We start from the raw sequence: 21,047 nt of genomic DNA, 5'->3' as shown, positions 1-21,047 counted from the left end.
GGACAATCTGCGGCACGGGCTCTTGGAACAGTCGGCCCTTGCAAAGGTTGTGTGGAGTCCACCAATGCAGAGAGTCGTATGCCCGACTGGTAACCAACACTAGGTCTGTCAATTGCCCACGAGCCTGTGTCCACTGATTCGCTAGGCACTCCTGGAGCGGGCGCATATGTAGCCGTGCGTGAGGGACTATGAAGATGCAGGAGGCCATCATGCCTATCAACTGCATGAACACTCTCGCCGGAAGCGAGTGTTGTGGCCTGAACTTTTGGATCAGAGCCTGCATGCTGTCTATCCTGACTTGGTTTGGCTGAGCCATGGCCGTCAGGGTGTTGATCGTTGCACCTAGGAACTGCCGGACATGCGCCGGCTGAAGATGCGATTTTGGGTAGTTCAGGGAGAAACCCAGATCGTGAAGAAGGTGAATTGTAGTCGACATGTCTGCGGCGCACTGTCGCTCTGACTCGGCTTGTACGAGCCAGTCGTCTAGGTAGGGGTAGACATGGATATTCTGCCTCCTGAGGTGCGCCGCCACTGTCGCTAGACACTTGGTGAACACCCTCGGGGCTGTTGTGACTCCGAAGGGTAGGACTTTGAACTGGTAGTGCCTGCCTTGAATAGTGAACCTGAGGTATTTCCTGTGTGACGGGTGTAGTGGAATGTGGAAATAAGCATCCTTGAGGTCTAAGGTTGCTAAGAAGTCTCCCTGGTTTAGCAAGGGAAGAATCTGCTGCAGTGTAAGCATATGGAAATGTTCTGACAGTATGTACAGGTTGAGGGGACGTAGATCGAGAATGGGCCTGAGAGAACCGTCCTTCTTTGGAATAAGGAAGTACAGGGAATATACCCCTGTGCCTTCCTCCCCCACCGGCACGAGCTCGATTGCGCCTTTTTGCAGCATCGCCACCACTTCCTGCTGCAATAAGTGCAAGTGCTCTGCGGACATAGGCCTTTGCCTCGGTGGGATGTTGGGTGGAGTGGATTTTAACTCTAGGCAATAACCATACTGGACTAGTTGTCGCACCCACCTGTCTGTGGTGATGTTTCTCCAGACGGGCAGGAACTGCTGCAGTCTCCCCCCGACAGGTGTTAGGTGGTCGGGGGGCAGTGACAGAAAGTCACTGTTTGCTTGGAGTAGAGGTGCGGGAGCTGTTGTTTCCTCTGCCGCGACCTCTGTTGCTGTTATTCCTGTAACCTTCCTTGTTCTGTTTAGGGAACGAGGATTGCGCCCCACCTTTGGAGAACTGGGATTGTTGACCCATTTGTCCTCTGGTGACTCCACGTGCACCTGAGCGACGAAAATTGCTGCCACGAAACTGTTGGGACTGTAGGGCCCCCATAGACTTCGCTGTTTCTGTGTCCTTCTTTATTTTCTCTAGGGTGGTGTCAACATCCGGACCAAACAGACCATCAGGATTGACTGGCTGATTAAGAATTGTTGTCTGAATATCCTGCTTAAACCCTGAGATGCGGAGCCACGCTTGTCTTCTCAGCATAACGCTAGTGTTGATAGCCCTAGCAGCTGTGTCCGCAGCGTCAAGTGCACACTTGATGGCTGCGTTTGATATTAGCTTTCCCTCCTCAATAAGCATCTTGGTGCCTTCTTGGAACTGTGGGGGCAGGTGTTGTATAACCTGTTCTAGGGTGTCGTAGTGCGCCCTATCATAACGCGCCAGGAGCGCCTGTGTATTTGCGATGCGCCAAAAGTTCGCCGCCTGTGCAGCCACCCGTTTGCCTCCCGCCTCTAGCACTTTGGACTCCTTGTCCGGGGGAGGAGCTTCACCCGTTGTCTGGGAGTTGGCACGTTTCCTGGCATTGGCAACCACAAGAGAGTCCAGTGGCAATTGTCCCCGGATGTAGGCGGGGTCCGCAGGTGCAGGCCTGTACTTCTTTTCAATGCGAGGGTTGACCACCCTCGCCCTCGTAGGCTCCTTAAAAATGTCCCCAGCATGTTTGAGGACACCTTTCAGCATAGGAAGAGTTTTTACTGTCCTTTCAGATATTGCAAAGGTGTCGAAAAGGAAGTCTTCCTCAACCGGGTCGGCATGCATGTTTACATCATGATTGGCCGCCGCCCTTTCAATTAGTGCATGAAATCCTGCTGAGTCCTCAGTCGGGGATGCACGTGCATTAAAGGTCTGCGGGTCTTGGCCCACACCTTGGGTGCTCTGGTCACCAGTGTCGTCGTATGAATCCGGTTGTACATCAGGTTCATCGATAGGGAAATTGTACTGCTCATCCTCATCATATTCCTCACCCACAGAGTGTTCTGGGGAGGGAGTAGGGCTCCGTCTTGGAGGAGGCTGAATCGGTTCCGTGAGGCCTGAGGCGTCAAGGGGCACCCTCTTTTTCTTCAGTGGGATGATGTAGGGGTCCACCGGCTCAGAAGTGATCTTCCTTTTATAGAGTGTCAGCTTGCCGGTGGCAGCATCGATGAAATGCTCTGAATCGTCTTCCGATTCGAGTACACGACGTGGAAGAGGGTCAGCCAGCGAGGAACCCTGTTTCGGAGCCGATTTCGTCGAGAACGCTTTCGGCGCCTCCTTAGGTGGCAAGAGAAAGAGGATTTTTCCAGAAGGCTTTGCCGTAGCGTCCTTTTGCGGCTGCGGTGATGGCATCGGAGCCGATGGAGCAAAGGCTTTCTCCCTGATTCTCTGCAGTGACTCCGCAATGGGGGACGGTACACTGCCAGTGGGTTTCGTCGCCGACAAGGATGCTTTGAGCGGTCCTTCGGATCCGACGTCCTCGTGGGCCTTGTGCGGTTTGTGCGCGGAAACCGTCTTCGGCACCTCCGATTCTAGAGGCCGGGGCGCAGGCTTCTTGTGCGTAGCCTCTTTGGAGCCGACCTTGGCGGGCTTGGACGGCGCCGTAGCCGCTGATCCGTGCCGACCATCTTTCTTGGGGGCCCCTTCCTCGGGCGTCGGTTTCGATTTTGGAGCATCGGAATCGACAGACTTCCTCGGCTTCTGCGGACCGGAGGTCGACGGAGCCGATGGGGTGACGGGCACCGATTTCTTCACAGGCACGGCAGCCATCTTAGGGACACTCGAGTCCTTAGGTTTCAGTTTCGATTTCGGGTCGGCCATTTTAGGTGTTGACGACCCCGATGGTTTCGGTTTCGGTTTCGAAACAGCGTGCCCAGCAAGTGAGTCCGTAGCCGGGCCCGAAGGCGGGGCTGTGGCTTGCGGCAACGGGTCCTGGGTAAGGCCGACAGGCGATCCCGTGTCCCGGTCGGTATCTTCGTAACCTTCGGGGCAGAGCTCGTCCCCCGAGCTGTCTGCCGCGGCCCCATAAATCTCATCGTCGTCTCCTACCTCTTCGACGTATTCGAGGACTTGACCCGCGACTCCGTCGTCGTCTCCCGGATCCGCCTCGACCTCCGTCTGTGATGGGGAGATCTGTAGATGGTGGCCCTGGACCTCTTCTTCCTGGTCGCCGAAGATGTTCTCCGGATCCGGGGCCGCTTGCCTAGCTTCCAAGCGCACCGCGCGCCGAAGCTTGAGTGTTTTCTTGGAGCGGAACTGTGCACAGGCCTTGCACTTGCCGTCGTCGTGGTCCGGCGAAAGGCACTTGTTACACACGGGGTGTAGATCGATGTGTGGGTACTTGGACCCACAGAGCGGGCAGTACTTAAACGGGCTCCGCTCCATGTCCGTAAAGGCTTGCAGTCGTGTCGCGATGAGAAGGCCTCAAAGTTAGAGAGCGAAGAAAACTCCGCTTATACCGGCTCCAAGAGACGGTAGACTCGAGACCGTGCGCAGACAATACCGACGCAAGAAAATCGAGGCCTTTTGGCCGCTAAAAGTCAGTTTTACTTGGTTCCGACAGTAAGACGTCGAGACCACATCCGAACCCAATGGCGGAAAAAAACAATCTGGGGATGGAGCCGATGCCCATGCGCACTGTAGTCCAGGGGAGGAGCCACCTATCTCAGGATACTTCGAAGACTCTTCCAGGACAACAATGTGCAATCATCCGAGCCCAACACTAGGCGGCGATCTAATGCTAAGATATGAATTTAGCAGCCCACATGCCTCGAACATGGGTACATGAATAACAAACTACCACATTTGCATAATAGTTACCACTTCAAGATATCATTTGGCACTCCTCATTTCAAGTGGGGAGGTGGAGAAAGGTGGCTCTAAATACTAATACACCCCTGTATCTCTGCACTAATAAATAACTGAATGTTTCCAGTGACACACCTAAAAGCACACTATCCAGTCCCATTCAATGAGAAGGCCTTCATAACACTTGCCTCTCCTACCTAACCAACGCATTAGCCTCCACAACGTACCTGGCAGATTATTTAAGAAGTGAGGACCTAATAATGGGTATAGGAATTAGTTCTAGAAGATCTGCTGGTCTCACCCCCTCATCAGTCAGGCTTGGGGTGAATGTTTGACAATGTTCAGCATTCTGTCCTTCATCTTTTTTGTGTTGCCATAAGTCGCCCTAAGGGGGAAGAGCATGCCTAGACGTGGGTCCCGTGCTCACTATGCAACTGGATTCAAGCTAGCCTGGCTGATGAGGGGTGATACCCCTTATCCGGTCCCAGGATGCTTGTTTCCGGTTCAGGGAGGACGTGGCCTTGCAGGCCGGGATAGAATGTTCCCATGGGGACCAGGGTCAAGGCTGATTTGCGTACGGCTGGGTTCAAACTGGGGTGGCATGGTGAGCAAAGAAACAATGGATTTAACACAAATCTGTGACTGGGGATGAACGTTTGACAATGTTCAGCATTCTGTCCATCATCTTTGTGTTGCTATAGCATAACACCGTTGCACATGTTATCAATTCTGGAATGCAATTTCCTTATGGCATAACTGATTTTATCTAGTTAAGTTTTGGTCCATCAGATGTTATGCTCAATCCTTTGGAACATGCACATGATATTAGACATGAATGGAAATAGGAGCATAAATGTTCCTTCAAGGTAGTAGTGTTGTCAGTAGTTGTATAGTAAAATTACTGAGGGTATGTTTTCTGGATTTCACAGGCCTTGGTGTCACAGTGGCTTCTAGTCAGCACATCCGTTTAACTTTTGTCAGTCTTATGAACACTTAAGGAACCTTTGAGTTTCCTGGTTATTGTCCACTTGACTAAGTCACTGCACGGTCATTAGTATGCCGGCAATAGACCCACATGTCTGCCTACCAGCCCAAACAGCACTCATGTCGGGAAGTTCCAAAACCACTTTCAAGCACGAGCAACAATGCAATGTCTCACCAGCATTTTTAAGATGCTTTCGCACATGGCTCCACTCTCACCTGGACAAACCACACCATCCCACTTATCAAACAACCCCATGACTTCAAAGTAGGACCCAGCAAATTCCATGATAAAGATGTGCAACCTATCTGCCAGGCGGTGTCAAATATCAATGGGTAAGTCATTGTTCTGGGAGTACAGAAGGGAACCAAAAATGGAGAGGTAAGATATATATATATATATATATATACACACACACATGTACATACATACATATACACACACACCACTTCAAGCTGGATGGGGATTTCAATCTCCACTTAAGTATAACTTACAAGAACCTTGCCTGGCGGACCTTGCCAGGCATCCTCTCCCACACCGCTTCTCATCTGAGGGTGTTCTAAACAGAATAATCCAATATTTATGCAAAGCATTGTTGGGATGAGAAGTGCTGGAGAAATGTAGCCATCTTGGCGGGTCCTGAAGCTAATGCTTCACATTACGATTTATTAAAATTGACTCAAATTCCTTGTACTCTAGGTCCTCCACAGATGTACAATACTAATAATCCTCTTCCTTCACTCTTCTCAAGAGTCCTTTCTAAAAGATGAATACTTAAAAGGCTCAGCCCTCCCAGGATGTAATATTAAAGGCCATAGTAGCATTAGAAGGAGACTCCTTCAATTGGTTGCAAACTGAAGGTTTGGAGAACATGTCTGGACTCAGGCAAATTAGATGCTTAAGAACTTGTTAAGAGTGAACAGTAAGCAGGAGGCCAGAAAAGCAGAAGCTAAATCATGTTATAAAGGCTTTGTAGAAATTCAGCTTTAAAAACAAATGGACCTATGTTCGCCTTACACCCAGAAGAATTTCTAAGAAAAAGATATCCCCAAATAAAACTTCTGATTGGTCCGACCCAGTGTCCTTAGACACCTGGAAGCATCTAAGTCCCTGCATTGGCAAATTAATTAAAAAATAATGGTCTCTTTCCTCAAAACATGACAAACACGCCATAACAATCAAATGGTTAACAGTATTCTGTAATAAGTAATTAATGTGTCCTATGGGGAACTTGATACAGCTAATAAATACTAATTTGCCCAAAGCTTCGTATAAATATGTCCGCATTTCTCAGAATAATCAATAGAGACGGAAAATACTATGCATACTTCAACTTGTGGCTCCGTTGATTGCTTTGCAGTTTTTTTCGACTCCTTTCCTTTTTTCCCTTTAGGCTTAGGGATGCTGAAAAAAGAGAAAAGTAAAACATATTGAAAACAAACGTCTTTTTGCACAGAGCACTAGGTTTAAAAAAACAATCCTGTGTGGCTGAAGAGTTGGGCTATCTTACATACTAATGTGCTAGAGCATGAACAAAGCAGGATATGTGCTCATAGGTGAAAATCTGCAGAGCCAAAGTTCTATGGGTTGATCATCGTCCTATGCCAGGTTACAGCAGCAATGAGATCTATATAATTATTGTTCCTGTTATAAGACACTGGATTATGTGCTGAAGAGGCTAAGAATCTACTTCAAATAATAATCACAATCCTTGTGAGGATGAATCACCCAAGTCACGAAATGAACCTGTGCTTAACCCTCTGGTAACTTGGCACAAACGCAGTCAGGCTTAATTTAGAGGCAATTTGTAAATGATTTATAAAGTACTCAAACAGCAACAACGTGTCACCACAAGAACAATCTCAAACAATTTAGAACTGACAATATTGTGATAAATTAAATCACACCAAAATGCCAAAAACCCAATCAGTAGAACCGGAGTCATTAGTCTTTAAGGATTTAGGCGAAAATAGCCCCAAAAGGCGTGAAGCACCAACTGTGGGTGTCTGGTTGCCCAAGACCAGGACAAAGTCAAAAGTTCAGACCAACCATGATGGAGCACGGCTGGTTACTGGACCAGGTTTGGGCCACTGGGAGTAGTACCTTCTGTCCTTAGTGCGGGGATGGGGGGGTACAGCAATGCTAGGCTATTCACTAGATTTGGTGAAGCTGCCAATCAGAAACTGCGCGGTGCTGTGATGCAAGGGCCTGCGCTGGATCTGGTGAAGCCACTGATTAGGAACTGTGCTGTGTTGCAATGTGGGGCCCTGTATCGCATCAGGTGAAACCTTCAGTTAAGCAGGGAGACGTACACTCTGACTCCAGCCACAGGCCAGGGCTAGGAAGGCAGGGCTCACTCCCAAAAGGGCAGCAGAGGGGACCAGGTCAGGTTCAGTTTGGCCTGGCCAGCTGGAAAGCACAAAAGGCCTCTAGAAGCTGGTTGTGTCCCTGTAGCTCAAACAAGAGGTCAGCTGACAATTTGAGTCACTTCTGTGGTTCTAGGTTCAAGGCGAGCATGTCCAGTCTTCCTTCTTTAGACAGCTAGCAGTCTTTCCTATAAATCTTCTCAGGTCCAAGAGTGTTCCGATTTTAGGTTTTGGGGATGCCAGGAACCAGTGCCAGCCTATGGTTGGGGGACACCCCTTTGTCCCAACTCTAAAGCTGGTTCTCGTTCATTCTTCCCCTTCCCCTGGAGTCTAACTCCAGTCTGCCCAGTGTAACAAAAGCAGGCAGGCACAGAAACATTGTATACAACAGTTCAAAGAGTGAATCCTTGCTCCAGAATGGATGGCTTTCATGCCAATCTCAGCTGTCTTGTTCTTATTTGTGGCTTTGATCCTTTCCTGTATTTGATACTGTCCACAGGAGCATTTTGGTTTCACTGTTAGCAGAATCTTCATTCATTCTGCTTTAAAACGTTGCACTACAACTAGCAACTGGCAACACCAATCGATCTTGCCTGTTTATAAAGCTAAGCAAGAATGATTGGCACTGCTAATGCTTGTTTACATTACAGCCCACCCTGCATTCAGAGTGCAGCCAGTTTTGCAGATGCTGGATATGATCCATGAGCAACAAACACTGGCTGAACACTAGAAGGGGCAATGCATTAGTTCATGATAGTTACCAATTTAAATTGTCAAAACCAAGATATGGGACATTCTTATATTATTAAAGAGCTCCTTAAGAGTTTCAATACAATGACAAAGAGATCATAAATATACTGTTACACGGATTCGGGTAGCAAAGGTTTACAATATTAGTGATGATGTTCAATAGGGGGTTCAGCTAAATGGGTGATAGATGGAAGCCCTGAAGAAAACCACGATTAGTCGTGAAACGGAGACAAAAAGGACTTCATGCAATTGTAAACTCACAACTTTGATGCTTGACATTCCAGTCAAATTGACTCAATTTGCTGGTAATCAACAAAAAAGAAACAATTAAGTTGATCAGCAGCATCCATTTCATCCAATATGGTCACAAGTATAGTTTCCGTACCATGTTCATCTGTTTATGCATAAAGTACTATAATTGCATATATAATAGAATGCTGACCATATATCAAGAAGCAAAGCACTTTCCACAGACAAAGCGTATGGCTATTGATGTTTCTGTATTAATCTCAATACTGAAAATATCTTGCCCTTAGGCGGGATGTATTCTGTGGTAAAATACAGGACTTTTCAGTGATGTAGCCAACATGAGATCCGTGATTTAAGGTGTGAAACTCAGGAAAGTGGATGAATCAACGTAGCATTAAAGTTTACATAGGCGTCGATAAAGTGTAAAACAGATTTCAGTTCCAGGATAGCACCTCAAACTTGTTTTCCGCACAATCAGAAAACGTATAATTAATCTTCTCAAGTAAACTGAATCACAGACTTTTCAACAAAAATAAAAGTGATAATTCAAAAGAATTATACCAACTGTTTCAGTGAGATTGAACAGGGCAACCAGCAAAAACAGTGTATTTACTGAAATAGTATCGCGTGCACCAACCACGATTAATTACTTTGCTAAGAAATAAATTGTGTCTTATTTCTCTACTAAACACAGCATCACACATTTTTCTGTATTTGTTCTTTACTTTAGAGTTGACTTCTAGTGTGACTTTGATTTGATGCACTGACTTATTGTACAATTGAGAGGTTTTCTGTTGAAACACTCCGTAAGCGTCTGACGTATATTCTTTGTGCTTCATCTCAAAATGTATATACTACAGTATGTTTATGTTGTCAGGATATTTTATACATTTTGCTCTCAGTTTACATTAGGTTGACTTATTATATTTTGACGACGTTGTAAGGCTTTTTAGGCAGTGTGCCATAAATGACTATTTTTGTGTATTTTTTTTTGTAAATAAGTATTTCAAACTGCAGTTTTTATCTATAGACACATATCTAAAACAATAGGAATAATAAGTAAGGGAGAGCAACGGCGGATCAAATAAGATTAAAGTTACGTCACCACTTGTGATCAACAACAACAAACCTTTTTTCTCATTTGCATTCCATATAAATCTCTGGATCTGACCCCATTTACAAACATTGGCCAACACAATATCAAATTAAGACCTTAATGGCCAGATGTACAAAGCTTTTTTGAGGATGGCCCGATTTGCAAAATCGGGCCATTTTGAACCGCAAAAACGCATTTTTTAATGCACAAATGCTCAAACTGTTATTTGGTAACCTATTAACGAACCGCAAATTGGCTTTCCGATTTGGTATTAGGAAGAGGCGTGTTTAAGGCGTTCCTTCCTTATAGCGAATCACAGTAGTGTGTGTGACTGTTTTGCAACCGAAATGGGTTCACAAAACATTCACATTTTACCGCCAACTAAGAATTGGTGGTAACCCATTCGTAAATAGGAAAGCGCCTCCAAATGACCCCTTCCCCTTTGTGAATGTGGTGAAAATTTTTTTAAGAACAGGCAGTGGTCCCACAGACTACTGCCTACTCTTAAAAAACAAACATTGGCAATGCCAATCGGTCTCGCCATTAGGATATTATATGTATTTAGCTATGCAGCACATTAGCGTGGGTGCAGAATCACTTTCGTACTAGAAGTCAGGGTAAGTGCTCATCAATAAGGAAGGCGCTTTTTGAGGTAGCAGAAGCCCTCCGCAGGCATCAGCTAAAATGCATTGTCGTGCTCCCTCCGCTAATGCTAGCATAGCTAAAAACATATAACATCTCAATAGCGAGACCGATTGGCATTACCAATGCTTGTTTCTTTTATTTTCAAACTGCCGGTTTGTATCTAAAAAGGAAACAATATCCCTGTTCTATGCTTAGACCTGTTGATTAAGTGTTAAATAAAAACAAATAATCTGTATAATAGATACCCAAGAGGATATTTAACACAGTTTGGCAATCTGATTTCTGCTTATCGAGTCACATTTAACTGTCTCAATACCATTCCATCATTAAATGAACTGTAGCTTTTCACAGAATTTAATTTAAATTGATTGAATGCAGTTATTCTTGGAAACAGCTTTTTAATGCAAATTTACGTTAACAATAATAATCCTGTTCGACAAAAACATTACCTTAACAGCAACGAAAAGACCACAAATGGTTTCACTTCATAAACTTCCAATTACAACCCGGAAGCGAATTAAGATTAACACCATATTAAGAATACACACACCCTGACACAAATAAACACTTTACCCCTTGAGCTCAAGTAGTAACATTAATGAAACGATACGTGTCCTTGTGAAGTGGTTTCCAGTCTTACTAAGGGGCGTCTGGCTTATGCCGTTATAACACAAATGACCACAATCAAACCCACTTTTAAGTGATGTGTCTAGTACATGACTGGGCAGGGGCAGCCTTCTGGCACAATATAGCGACCATATGTGGAATGCCATCCGTGCTGGAACCGTTGTAGAGAGGTAAGCATGTGGAGTTTAGGGGACATTTGACCTTGGGAATGGGTTCGGGAGACAGGACAGCTTTAGAAGGCCACCACTGGGGGCCTCTCATCATTATGAATGAATGAATGAATGAAAATGTATTTGTAAAGCGCGGACTAAGCCCAAGGGCATCAAGGCGCTCATCATTAGAGCCTCTAGCAAAGTCGACAGGTCCATTTATAACACAAGCATTTGCAATGCAATAGGTCTCGCCTTTGCGAGAGTTTAAGTTATTGCATTGTAAATGACTATGCCTTTTATTTATCTTTTTTGATTAAAAAACATAAATAAAAGGCATTGTTATTTACAATGCCAACGGCTCAAACTCTTGTAAATGCGAGATCTATTTAATTTCAAAGAAGTGGCCACCATTGTCGTGGGCTACTAGATAAGTTAAAGCATGCACAGAGCGCTGAATGTTGCAGGAAAGCAGATCCTGCCTGCAGTAGGAGAAACTCATTAAGAAAATAGTGCTTTCAGACTAAATAAGTCATACTGTGTAGCAGAAGTAAAAGAGTCAGTCCTCATGGGAGATTACAAATAAAGACAAGGCGGTACTAAGGAGGTACTAACCAGCCTATTAACGAATGTGAAGCCAGCATTTACAAAACGACAATGACACAAGCCAATGAAAAATATGGGCAGAGCTTCAAATCTATACTCTAATACAGAATGCCTCGCAGCGCTGCCCAGGCTTGACCTAAAAAAAAAAACTACAACCACGGGTAGAAAGGTAACAGAGGTGGGTCATATAAAACAGCATTTCTCTTATAAGTCGCATATATCACAGTGTGACCAGTCTCCTATCAAGTTGTCACAGCATTTGAGGTGAAAAGCAAGAGAGACAGAGATGGAGAAGATATTCTCTTCTGAATCCTTGTATGTGTAGGTTTCGAAAAGATAACATTATAAATGACAAAATGCCGCAATACGACCTTATACTGGGAGTTGCACAGTTATGTAGTCCAATTTACCTAGAACCTGCTTGACTGACTGCTGAAAAAACAACATCAAGAGTCATTAAGATGCTTTATATACGAGAAACCTCCTCTCAGGTTCATCTGTCTGGCTGCTTAACAAAATGCCATACTTGCTGAAGTATTCCGGATAACCGAACACATTCAGACACCATATCATCTCTAGGGACACTGCTGTAGAACAGACACTTTCAGGCACAGGTTGATGGCTATTGACGATTACCAGAAGTCATGGCTTGAACACAGATGCAAAGAAAAGAAAACAGGCAATGGGAGCAAGGGAATGAACCTCAGTGTAAAAACATACGCATCATGGCTGTGCCGGGCCGCCGCGCTGCCCGCGACGACCCGGAAGCGGTTGGGAAGCCGGCCAATGCCAGCGCGGCCCCAACCGGAAGTCCCGCCCCATCGCGCCGAGAGACAGAGAGAGCTGCCCGAGGAGCCACGAAGGCTCCGCATTGAGTCCCGGTCCCGAGATGGGGGACCGGGTGAAGAGCGGCCGGGCGCATGGGGAAGGCGGGGCTCTCATGTGGTGAGAGAGCCCCGCAAAGCGCTACCGCCACCCGGGAGAAGGAGCCGCCGCCGTGCACCGCCAGAACAGGTAAGTTGAGTGAGAGGAGGGGTGAGTGGGGGTGGGGTGTACGCGTGTGTGTGTGTCTGTTTGAGTGTGTTTGTGCGTGCGTCTGTCTGTCTGTGTGCGCGTGTGTATGTTTAAGGGGGGGTGCGTGTGTGTATATGCAGTGTGTGGATGCCTTTGTTTGTGCGCATGCGTGAGTGACGACGTGCGCGCTCACGAGGTAGAATCTCCGGCAGGAGACGCTCGTGACAGTGACAGTCTGCTGTCCACATTCCCCGGAATCCCTGGAAAGTGGCGACATAAGTAGTCTCCCTAGACAGCAAAAAGCTTCGCTTTTTGCTTTCGTCTAGGCGAGACCTAACAAGAGCACCTTTAAATAGACAAGTTCAGGATGTGGGCGTCACCAAAACCTCTCGTCTTTGATTTATTGGCCTATAATGTTGCTCCATCAATAATGATCTACGCCGCAATATAGGGTGCATATCACTGGAGTCAATGGTGGTAGTGGGTGGAGTGAGTGGCAGTGGATGATGGCCTATTAAGAACATTTTTGACCACTTTCACTTTTTATTTTACAAATTAACCTCCGAGGTCTGAATTTCATGTTCCAACACTAATAGTAAATAAAGTTCCACACACGGGAGGCAGCCAGCAGGGACGGACAGAGAGGGCTGTAGCTGGAAAGTAGCCTCTCACAGTTCCATGTAAGAAATCAAGTGGAGGCGGAAGGTTGCACCCAAACAGACAATGGCCTTAGAGGCAATATGAATACTCCACTGGGATGACAAACACATGATTGACAAAGTCTCAATTCAATGGGCGAAAGAAGCTGGTCCAAACAAGCCAATGGATGAAAGGGGAGGACCTAAAACCCACTTCCTTGTTTACGGTTAGCAACAGGTCTATTTGACAGCTGTGCTGTTACAATTCAGATCAAAAGAAAAGAGGCGAAGAAACGGAAATGGGTCAACGATGGTGCAAACCCAAACCCCTTGTGAAAACTCAGGCTGTGTTAATTATGCATATGGAAGAAATACTTATTAAAGGGAATCGGTAACAAGCAATAACACACACTGCATTGAAAAGACAACATTAAACTGCACGTCCCGTTTTTTTCAGTAGTCTGACTTTAGAGACCTATGTAATAGAACAATCTTACCCTGCAAAGTTGCTACATGAAGGCTTTGACTCAGCAGGCCAATAAGCAACTAGTAGCACAAGCCAGGACACTACACATTACCCCCCCCCCCGTTTCGGCAATATACTGAAATCTGTTTTAACCAATGTTAATTTCCACTATCAGCAAGGGAAACACTGAATCAATGTCAGTTTTTCAAACGCCCATCAAAGTAAGCTTGATGAACAGAGAACCCTATAGACAGAAAGTATATTAAGGGTAACTCGCTACTCATTGTAGCAAGATTTAGGTTCACTATTTTGCAAAAACATGGTTTCAAATATCTTGAGCAGAGTTGCTGAGGGAACTGCTAACTCCCCCGTTGCTTTTCCTCCAATGTATTCTTTTAATTTTCTGCATGCAAGCCTCTCCCTCTAAAGACATGCATTTACTGTTTAGATTCCTGCTTCTTTAGGAAATACACTATTTAGCAAAATATCAAGTGCAAAGAGAAGAATCTATGTAATAATGCCAATAGAATATTTTGAGAAAAGCTGTAACTATGATAAACCTATGTGCAATAACAATATGAAAAAACACATTGATGGAAATAAGCAAACATAAAAATAAAGTGCTTTGAAGCAGATGCCATGACGGACACCACCTAAGAGACCAACATTTCTCAAGGTATATACAACATAGTTTGACAACTTTTGGGATGCAAAGCGCGCCAAAAAATACATAGGATTTGTTGAATCCCATACACACTTAAGCAGCCTGACGAAGTCGTATGTGGACGAAACACAATGGCTACTGGATTTTATCATTCATTTCATTGATGTAATTCTGATTGAGAAAATGATTTAATAAAGAACAAATAAAGAAAGAAAATTTCGACACTGAAAGTTCTTACTTAATTACATAGAGACTGTGATCTTTGATGTTGGTGACTAAAAAAATTGTTGTTTGTATTTTTGAATTTTTCCATTTTGGAGTAGAGAGGGGTTATACTCGTAGGTTCATTGCAAATTTGAAAGTATTTTGTACCTTTCCCGGAATATTAAAGTTGGCAGGTGCGGTTTCTCTTTGCCTCAACCCTTTAGTTCTGTGTAGAATAAAAATAAAGTGCGAAGATTGGAGTCTCAAAAATAAAAGCAACTGGGAAAACAGCCAACCAATCAAGAAGAAATAATAACATTGATTGATGTAGCATGGATTGTACTGATGGGGAGATAATATGCAGAAAGTGGGGTTGCGATTGCTGTGCACAAGGTGGCTACGTTTTGCGGAGAGGAGCATGCAGACAGCAAAGATGTGGAGGTCAGTGTGTGACAGAAGACCGGACTATGGATGAGTGGAGCCTGAATTAATATGTGGAGCTTATGCGAGTAAAGATTAGATGTAATTGTGAGTACACACTAGGTGCATGAGTAAAGCCCACATGTGTGTCAATAAAGACTAGTGCGTGTTTGTGAGCAACTGTTGAGGGCGACCAGAGGGCCGGTAAAAAGCATGACAGATCTTTTTGTTCAGTAGGATGATAATGTAAGCTCTTCAATTTTCATGTCAGCACTTACAGGGCTGAAGTAGCAAATATATGCACATCCTCGGCCACTCTGCACATGCACTCTTACATGTTTAGCCACTGTTTGAAGAACCTCAGACATGCTAATTGGATAGGGCGAAAAGGGAGAATCCAGTTTTAGACGCGATCTTGGGAAGGTACAAAAGATGAGCATTACCGGAAAAGATGATCAGAAGAAGATGTGTAGGAAGACCACAAGGGGAAAATACGACCTTGTACTTTGATGTCCCCGGACAGTGTTTGTGAGCATCTGGAGGTTAATTGCATCTTGGTGGCACACATGATCCTCAAGATAAGTTCCTGCAAGGCTGAGCAGCACTTTCCAGCAGACAGTCTTGACTTAGATGATTTGTTTAAATATTCCTGTGGACGCCAATGCAGGGAACTGGCGCCACCAGTACTGAGAGTATTAGAGGCAGAAGTATAACACAGAACTGACAACAAGGCTTTCCAAAACTCTGTCACGCAGACTTCGTTCATTTCTCAAGCAGAGTTTCTAATAGCAATAGATCAAGCAAATAAGCAAGGGTAAACTAGTTTACGAATTGTAGCGATCCCTAAACCATTCCTAAATAAACCTCCCACTTCTCCCACAGTGTGATGCAATTCCTGTATTGAAAATGTGTTTTGTTGCATCAAAGGAGTATCGAGGTTCCTTCCACCTAAAATACAAGATGGTGGGAGCTTGTCTCAGCTGGGCAAAGCTCTTCTCTGTCACAGTTCGGCATAGGTTTCCCAGAAGGAAGGGACATAAGAAGGCCTCACTAACCTCCACTCTTAAAGGGAAAGCGTGTAACAGATTCAGTACAGCAACAAATATGACAACGATACAGAGACGTTTAAAGGCATTGGCAGAGTGGGCACTGGCCTAGGGCTGCAGTGCTTCAGGGGGGCCACTGATCGAGCCTGCTCAGTTTTGCAGACAGTCTTCCCCTGATGATCTTGAATGATTCTTCAAAACAGTTTGGTTAAAAATCAGTTTTCCTTTCATTTAGTTTTAATGTGGATGATCCGTAGGACTCGAACAGACATTTTGCAGAGAAATGTAATGCTTGTTTTTCAACAAAATGCAACATCCATAACAAATAAGTTCATTTTATGTCGGAACAGGACTTTCCATTTGAGGAAAGAGATGGTGTCACAGAGAATATTTGCAATAATATTCATGAGGTGCTGCTTTATTACGATATTGAAACCACGTCACTATCACCGAGTATCAGCTGTAAACACACTTAGACTGTGGATCAGTGTTCCTCTGCCCTGTTACTGACCCTGTCACAAGGGCATACTAGGCCTGCAATGTGATCATACATTCACAGCTGTTCTGAACAGGGCCCTCAAAATCCTTAGGATGCCCCTGAAACACTATGCCAAAGCGAACAACTACTTTTAGTCCAGCATCGGCGCCCGCCTCCCAACAGTGCACCCCGGAGCAAAAAGGCTGACCTGGTCAGGACCCACCAACCTCTACCAGGTCCAGCACCGCCGCTTCTGGGACTCTCCGCAGTGCAGAGACCACGGCGGGAAGACAACGGGGGTCAAACGGGCCTGCATCGGGAGGTGGCTACAAAAATCCAGGGTCCTCCACAGAGATTCCAGGCAAAGAATTACTGCAGCACCCTGGAGGCGCCCACCCGCAGGAGGCACATAACAAACTGGGAGCTGTAAAAGTGGAAGAAGCGTGGAGTGCTGGCTGTGCTACAGTGCACACCTAATCCGGGGCATGTGGTACTGCACGTCCCGTTTGGCAGCCATTTAAGAATCAGGCAACTCCCCTAGCGACAACACAAGTAGCTTTAACAGAATTTAATCCCCAACCAAAATACCCCTGGCTCCCTATTGAGACCAATAGAATCCCTGTCTAGAACATTAGAGTCATCTTCACCACAACTCCTCCCAGTGAAGCCAACCACCCGCAAAGGTGGCACCATCACTTCTACCCTTAAGACTACTAAACGCAAGACCGGAAATGCGATAGGAAACAAGAGAAGGAAAAACCCAGTTTTAACAAACAGTGCTGAGGGAATAGCTAACAGTGCAAGTACGACTGAACCCCCCACCAACCCCTTGACAGCTCCTGGCTGTTCTCCCTGGGCGAGGAACTTGATAGTGGAGCGGGACAACAAGATGAGAGCAATTGTAAAGGAAGAACTTGCACTCTTACTCAAGCATTTAGATGCAGGGCAACATACTGCGTTGAGCAGTAAGGGCAACCCCCTGGCACAACCACTATTGTCTTAGGGTAGAGACAAGATTGTAGCTCACAGACCAATAGCATAGCCAATTTTTCCACTGGCAAAAAGGGGCCTATGTTGGCTCCAATCTCTGCTGCACTATCAAGTGATGGAAGGGCAGAGGCTCGCACTGCCATGCCGACTGCTAACCCTTCAACGCACTCTGAAACATCTGGCATTTATCCTCCACACAAGTCTAGGGTAATCTCCTGCCCGCTCCACCTAGGGAGGACTCACACAGAAGAGGGCCTATCCATCCAGAGCAGAGGGGAGGCAGAGAAAGGCTATACCCAGCAGAGGATGAGGACACCAGTCCAGCAATACAGATGACACCAACTATAAAATCTACCCCCTGCCTCACTCTCCTATATCATTATTTTAACCAGGGTCCCGGAGATCAACCACGGGCAGAAAGAATCACAGCTAGAGCTTAGGAACAAGTGTCTTGTTTGGCTAACCAGGCACAAGCAGTTCTCTAATGACAAGGCTGGGGAAATCTTAATGGACCGAAGAGTTGGACGGGTGGGCAACAATCCAAAAACAACCCAAGGAGATTGTATAGTCATCAATTTTAGCACTCCTCTGACCGTACAAAATATTGCAGGTCAGTTTGTTAGCACTCATGTACCGCACACCGTAGTACGTGCCCATACGTTGGACTTTTTCTACCCAGGCAATCACATCATGCCCTGGACACCAGCACTTAGGGCTCCAACAAACAGATTCCAGCCATTTAAAAATTCAGGTAAAATACGTAGACCTCTTTTTAACATTCCATTAGCAAACAGATACAGGCCCCTCGAGGAGGTTGATTGACTGGGGTTGCAAGGGGGCTTCAACCCCAATACAGGGACGGGGGGACCCAAGAAGGCAGCAGGGTGAACTTCAGTGGGCCACTGACACAGCACACCCTCAGTAGCAAAGACCATTAATCAGGGGTACAGTTACCCTCACCTCCTGGAGGAGCCCTTGATTTTCATTAGTTAGGCCCAGCCATGCCCAATAATTTTGCCTCAACTCTTATGGATATGGTAATTCCCAGCCCAGCCCCTACAATGGAGGAAGTAAAAGTTATCCCGTTGGCAGGGCCAGCTGTCATCCGTAGTTCTAACAACATCAGTCAGGATGCCTATGGCGGTATTACCTCCTCTGGCCATAAGCTAAGGATCCCGGACACGTGGTTGGGGGCTGAAATCTTCCCACTGTTTAAGAAAGGCTCACCCCTCTAGCCCTCCAACTACAGGCTGATTAGCCTCATAGATGTCCCCCAGAAATTGCTAGCCAGGATCCTCCTTGAGCGACTCCATTTCTGGATGGAAGGCCATAAAGTCTTGAGTGTGTATCAGGCTGGATTTAGGAAGAATACCTCCACCATTGATTAGCTCTTCAGGTTCCAACTTTTATAGTGGAAGACGGTGTCAATAGAGGGTGGCAGTCTCTATTTGATATTCGCCGACCTCAAATCGGGCTTCGATCTGGTTCCCAGAGCCAAATTGTGGGATGTTTTGGAGCAGCTGGGTATTCCGCCCTACCTGGTGTCATTGTTCATGCAATAACATACAGGAAACTTTGCCCAAGTTAGGCATGGGAAATCTGGAGAACTAACCCCCGCCTCCCAGTGAACAGAGGAGTGAGACAGGGGTGTGTGCTGGCCCCCACTCTGTTTTGTCTGTTTATCAAAGCCCTGGTGGCTCAATTAAACAAGGTGGCGAACAACGATGCCACTAAGTTGGAGCAAGGCAGGTTGCCAGCAACAATGTTCACAGATGACACCTTGTTGTTGTCCAAATCTCCCATGGGCATCCAAAGGATCCTAGATAGTTTCTCTATTCTGTAAAAATCGAGGGCTAGAGATTAATACCACAAAGACCAAATTCATGGTTTTTAAACCAGCCAAAACATCTCGCCCAAACCCCTCCCTAAATGGTACCTTCTTAGAGAGGGTGACTGTCTTCGATTACCTTGGCGTCACGCTGTCCGAAACATTTGAATGGGGCCCACAACTAGCCAAGGCAGGCTTGATGCTAGCGCAGCTGGTCGGGGGGAATCAGTAAATCTTATAGGATCTCCTTATACAAACTGCCAGGCCCTCTAGTTGAAATATATAAAGTGCAAGTGAGGAGTGCTGCAATGTATGGGGCTGAACTATGGGACCACCGCCAAACCAGAAAACCAATTTATGAGAAAGCTCCTGGGCTTACTGCCTAGCACTCCCCTCATCCCGCCACGCCTGGATTTAGGAGTCAAACCAATTGCAGAAGGGATAGGTTTAAGACTACTGACCTTCTGGTGCAGACTGTGGGCAACTCCTGAATTAGCATCCTACCGAGTCCCACCCTGTTTAATCTATACATGGCCCCCCTGGCAGAGGTGGTGCAATCGTTCGGCGTGGAGCTTGTCTCTTACGCCGACGATACGCAACTCTTAATATCTTTGACGCAAGCCCCCTCCAGGGAAGATGACAACTTTAATAACTGTATGAGCAGGCTGGCCTCTTGGATGACAGAGCACTGTTTAAAACTGAACGGAACCAAAACGGAGGTCATCATTATTGGAGGCAATGAGACCAATTGGACTAAAGAATGGTGGCCCACCTGCCTGGGTCCCCTGCCCCCTCCTAGTCGGGAGGCAAAGAATCTAGGAGTCTGGGTGGACAATAAGCTATCTTTTGATAGCCATATAAAGAGAACTGTAGGCAAGTGCTTCGGAGTGATGAAGACACTCAACCGCACTCTGGACTTGTTGCCTCTCAACTCCAGACGGACTATGACGCAGGCACTTATAACTTCCCGGATTGATTACGGGAATGTTTTACTCTTGGGCACTTCAGAGAAAAATATAAAAAAATTACAGGTCCTACAAAACTCGGCCGCTCGCCTAGTATTAAGACTGCCCCGTAGAGCCCCTTCACGACCCTCGTTGGCAACTCTCCATTGGCTGCCGATCAAGAAGAGGATCATTTTTAAAGCTCTGCTATGGTGTCACAAGATCATCCATAATAAGGCACCTGCCTATATGTCGGACCTGGCTTCTCTATACGAACCCAACAGAACCCTCAGATCCCAAGGGACAGGTCTGCTCACAATTACCCGTCCTAAAAAGGCCAGAATGGGCGGCAGATCCTTCCGCACGATGGCAGCGAAGCACTGGAACCTCCTGCCTTTGGACACCAGATTGGAGGGCAATGAGACCTCCTTTAGGAAGAAACTGAAGACTTGCCTTTTTAATCTGTGATAGGCTCCTCTCTCCTCAATTCTCACTCTCTCCACAGCGCGGGGACACGCCGGGAGGCGTCACCAGGCGCTTTACAAGCTCTTTTAAACTAAACTAAACTAAACTAAACCGAAATGAACCTAAGGGGGTCTTGGGTCTACTGGGGGTGGTAAAATTGCCTTGGTTCAAGCACATCAAAGAAACTTGTGCCAGAATAGGGATGCCCAACCTGTGGACTAATCTAGAGGTAGTGTCCCTAACAATATCTGGACTACAACTTGTCAGAGCATATAGGGCACACAAATTAGTCGATTTGCAGGTGAACACCAAACTCGGGCATCTAATGGCTGAATTTCTTAACATGAAAA

General features: G+C 46.0%; 1 protein-coding gene across 1 annotated transcript in view; it reads right to left on the bottom strand.

The window, feature by feature from the left end:
- Positions 1-21,047, bottom strand: part of DNAJC21 (DnaJ heat shock protein family (Hsp40) member C21) — a 203,182-nt gene that overhangs the window by 46,984 nt on the left and 135,151 nt on the right. The window contains exon 11 of the mRNA XM_078674932.1: positions 6,381-6,456. Within this exon, the coding sequence (XP_078531058.1) occupies positions 6,381-6,456 (76 nt within the window). The remainder of the gene's footprint in view (positions 1-6,380; positions 6,457-21,047) is intronic.

The sequence above is a fragment of the Lissotriton helveticus genome, chromosome 2_1, assembly GCF_964261635.1.
Source record: "Lissotriton helveticus chromosome 2_1, aLisHel1.1, whole genome shotgun sequence".
In the NCBI taxonomy this organism is placed as follows: domain Eukaryota; kingdom Metazoa; phylum Chordata; class Amphibia; order Caudata; family Salamandridae; genus Lissotriton; species Lissotriton helveticus.
Note: the sequence above shows the minus strand (reverse complement) of the source record. Positions and strands in the feature narration are given on the sequence as shown.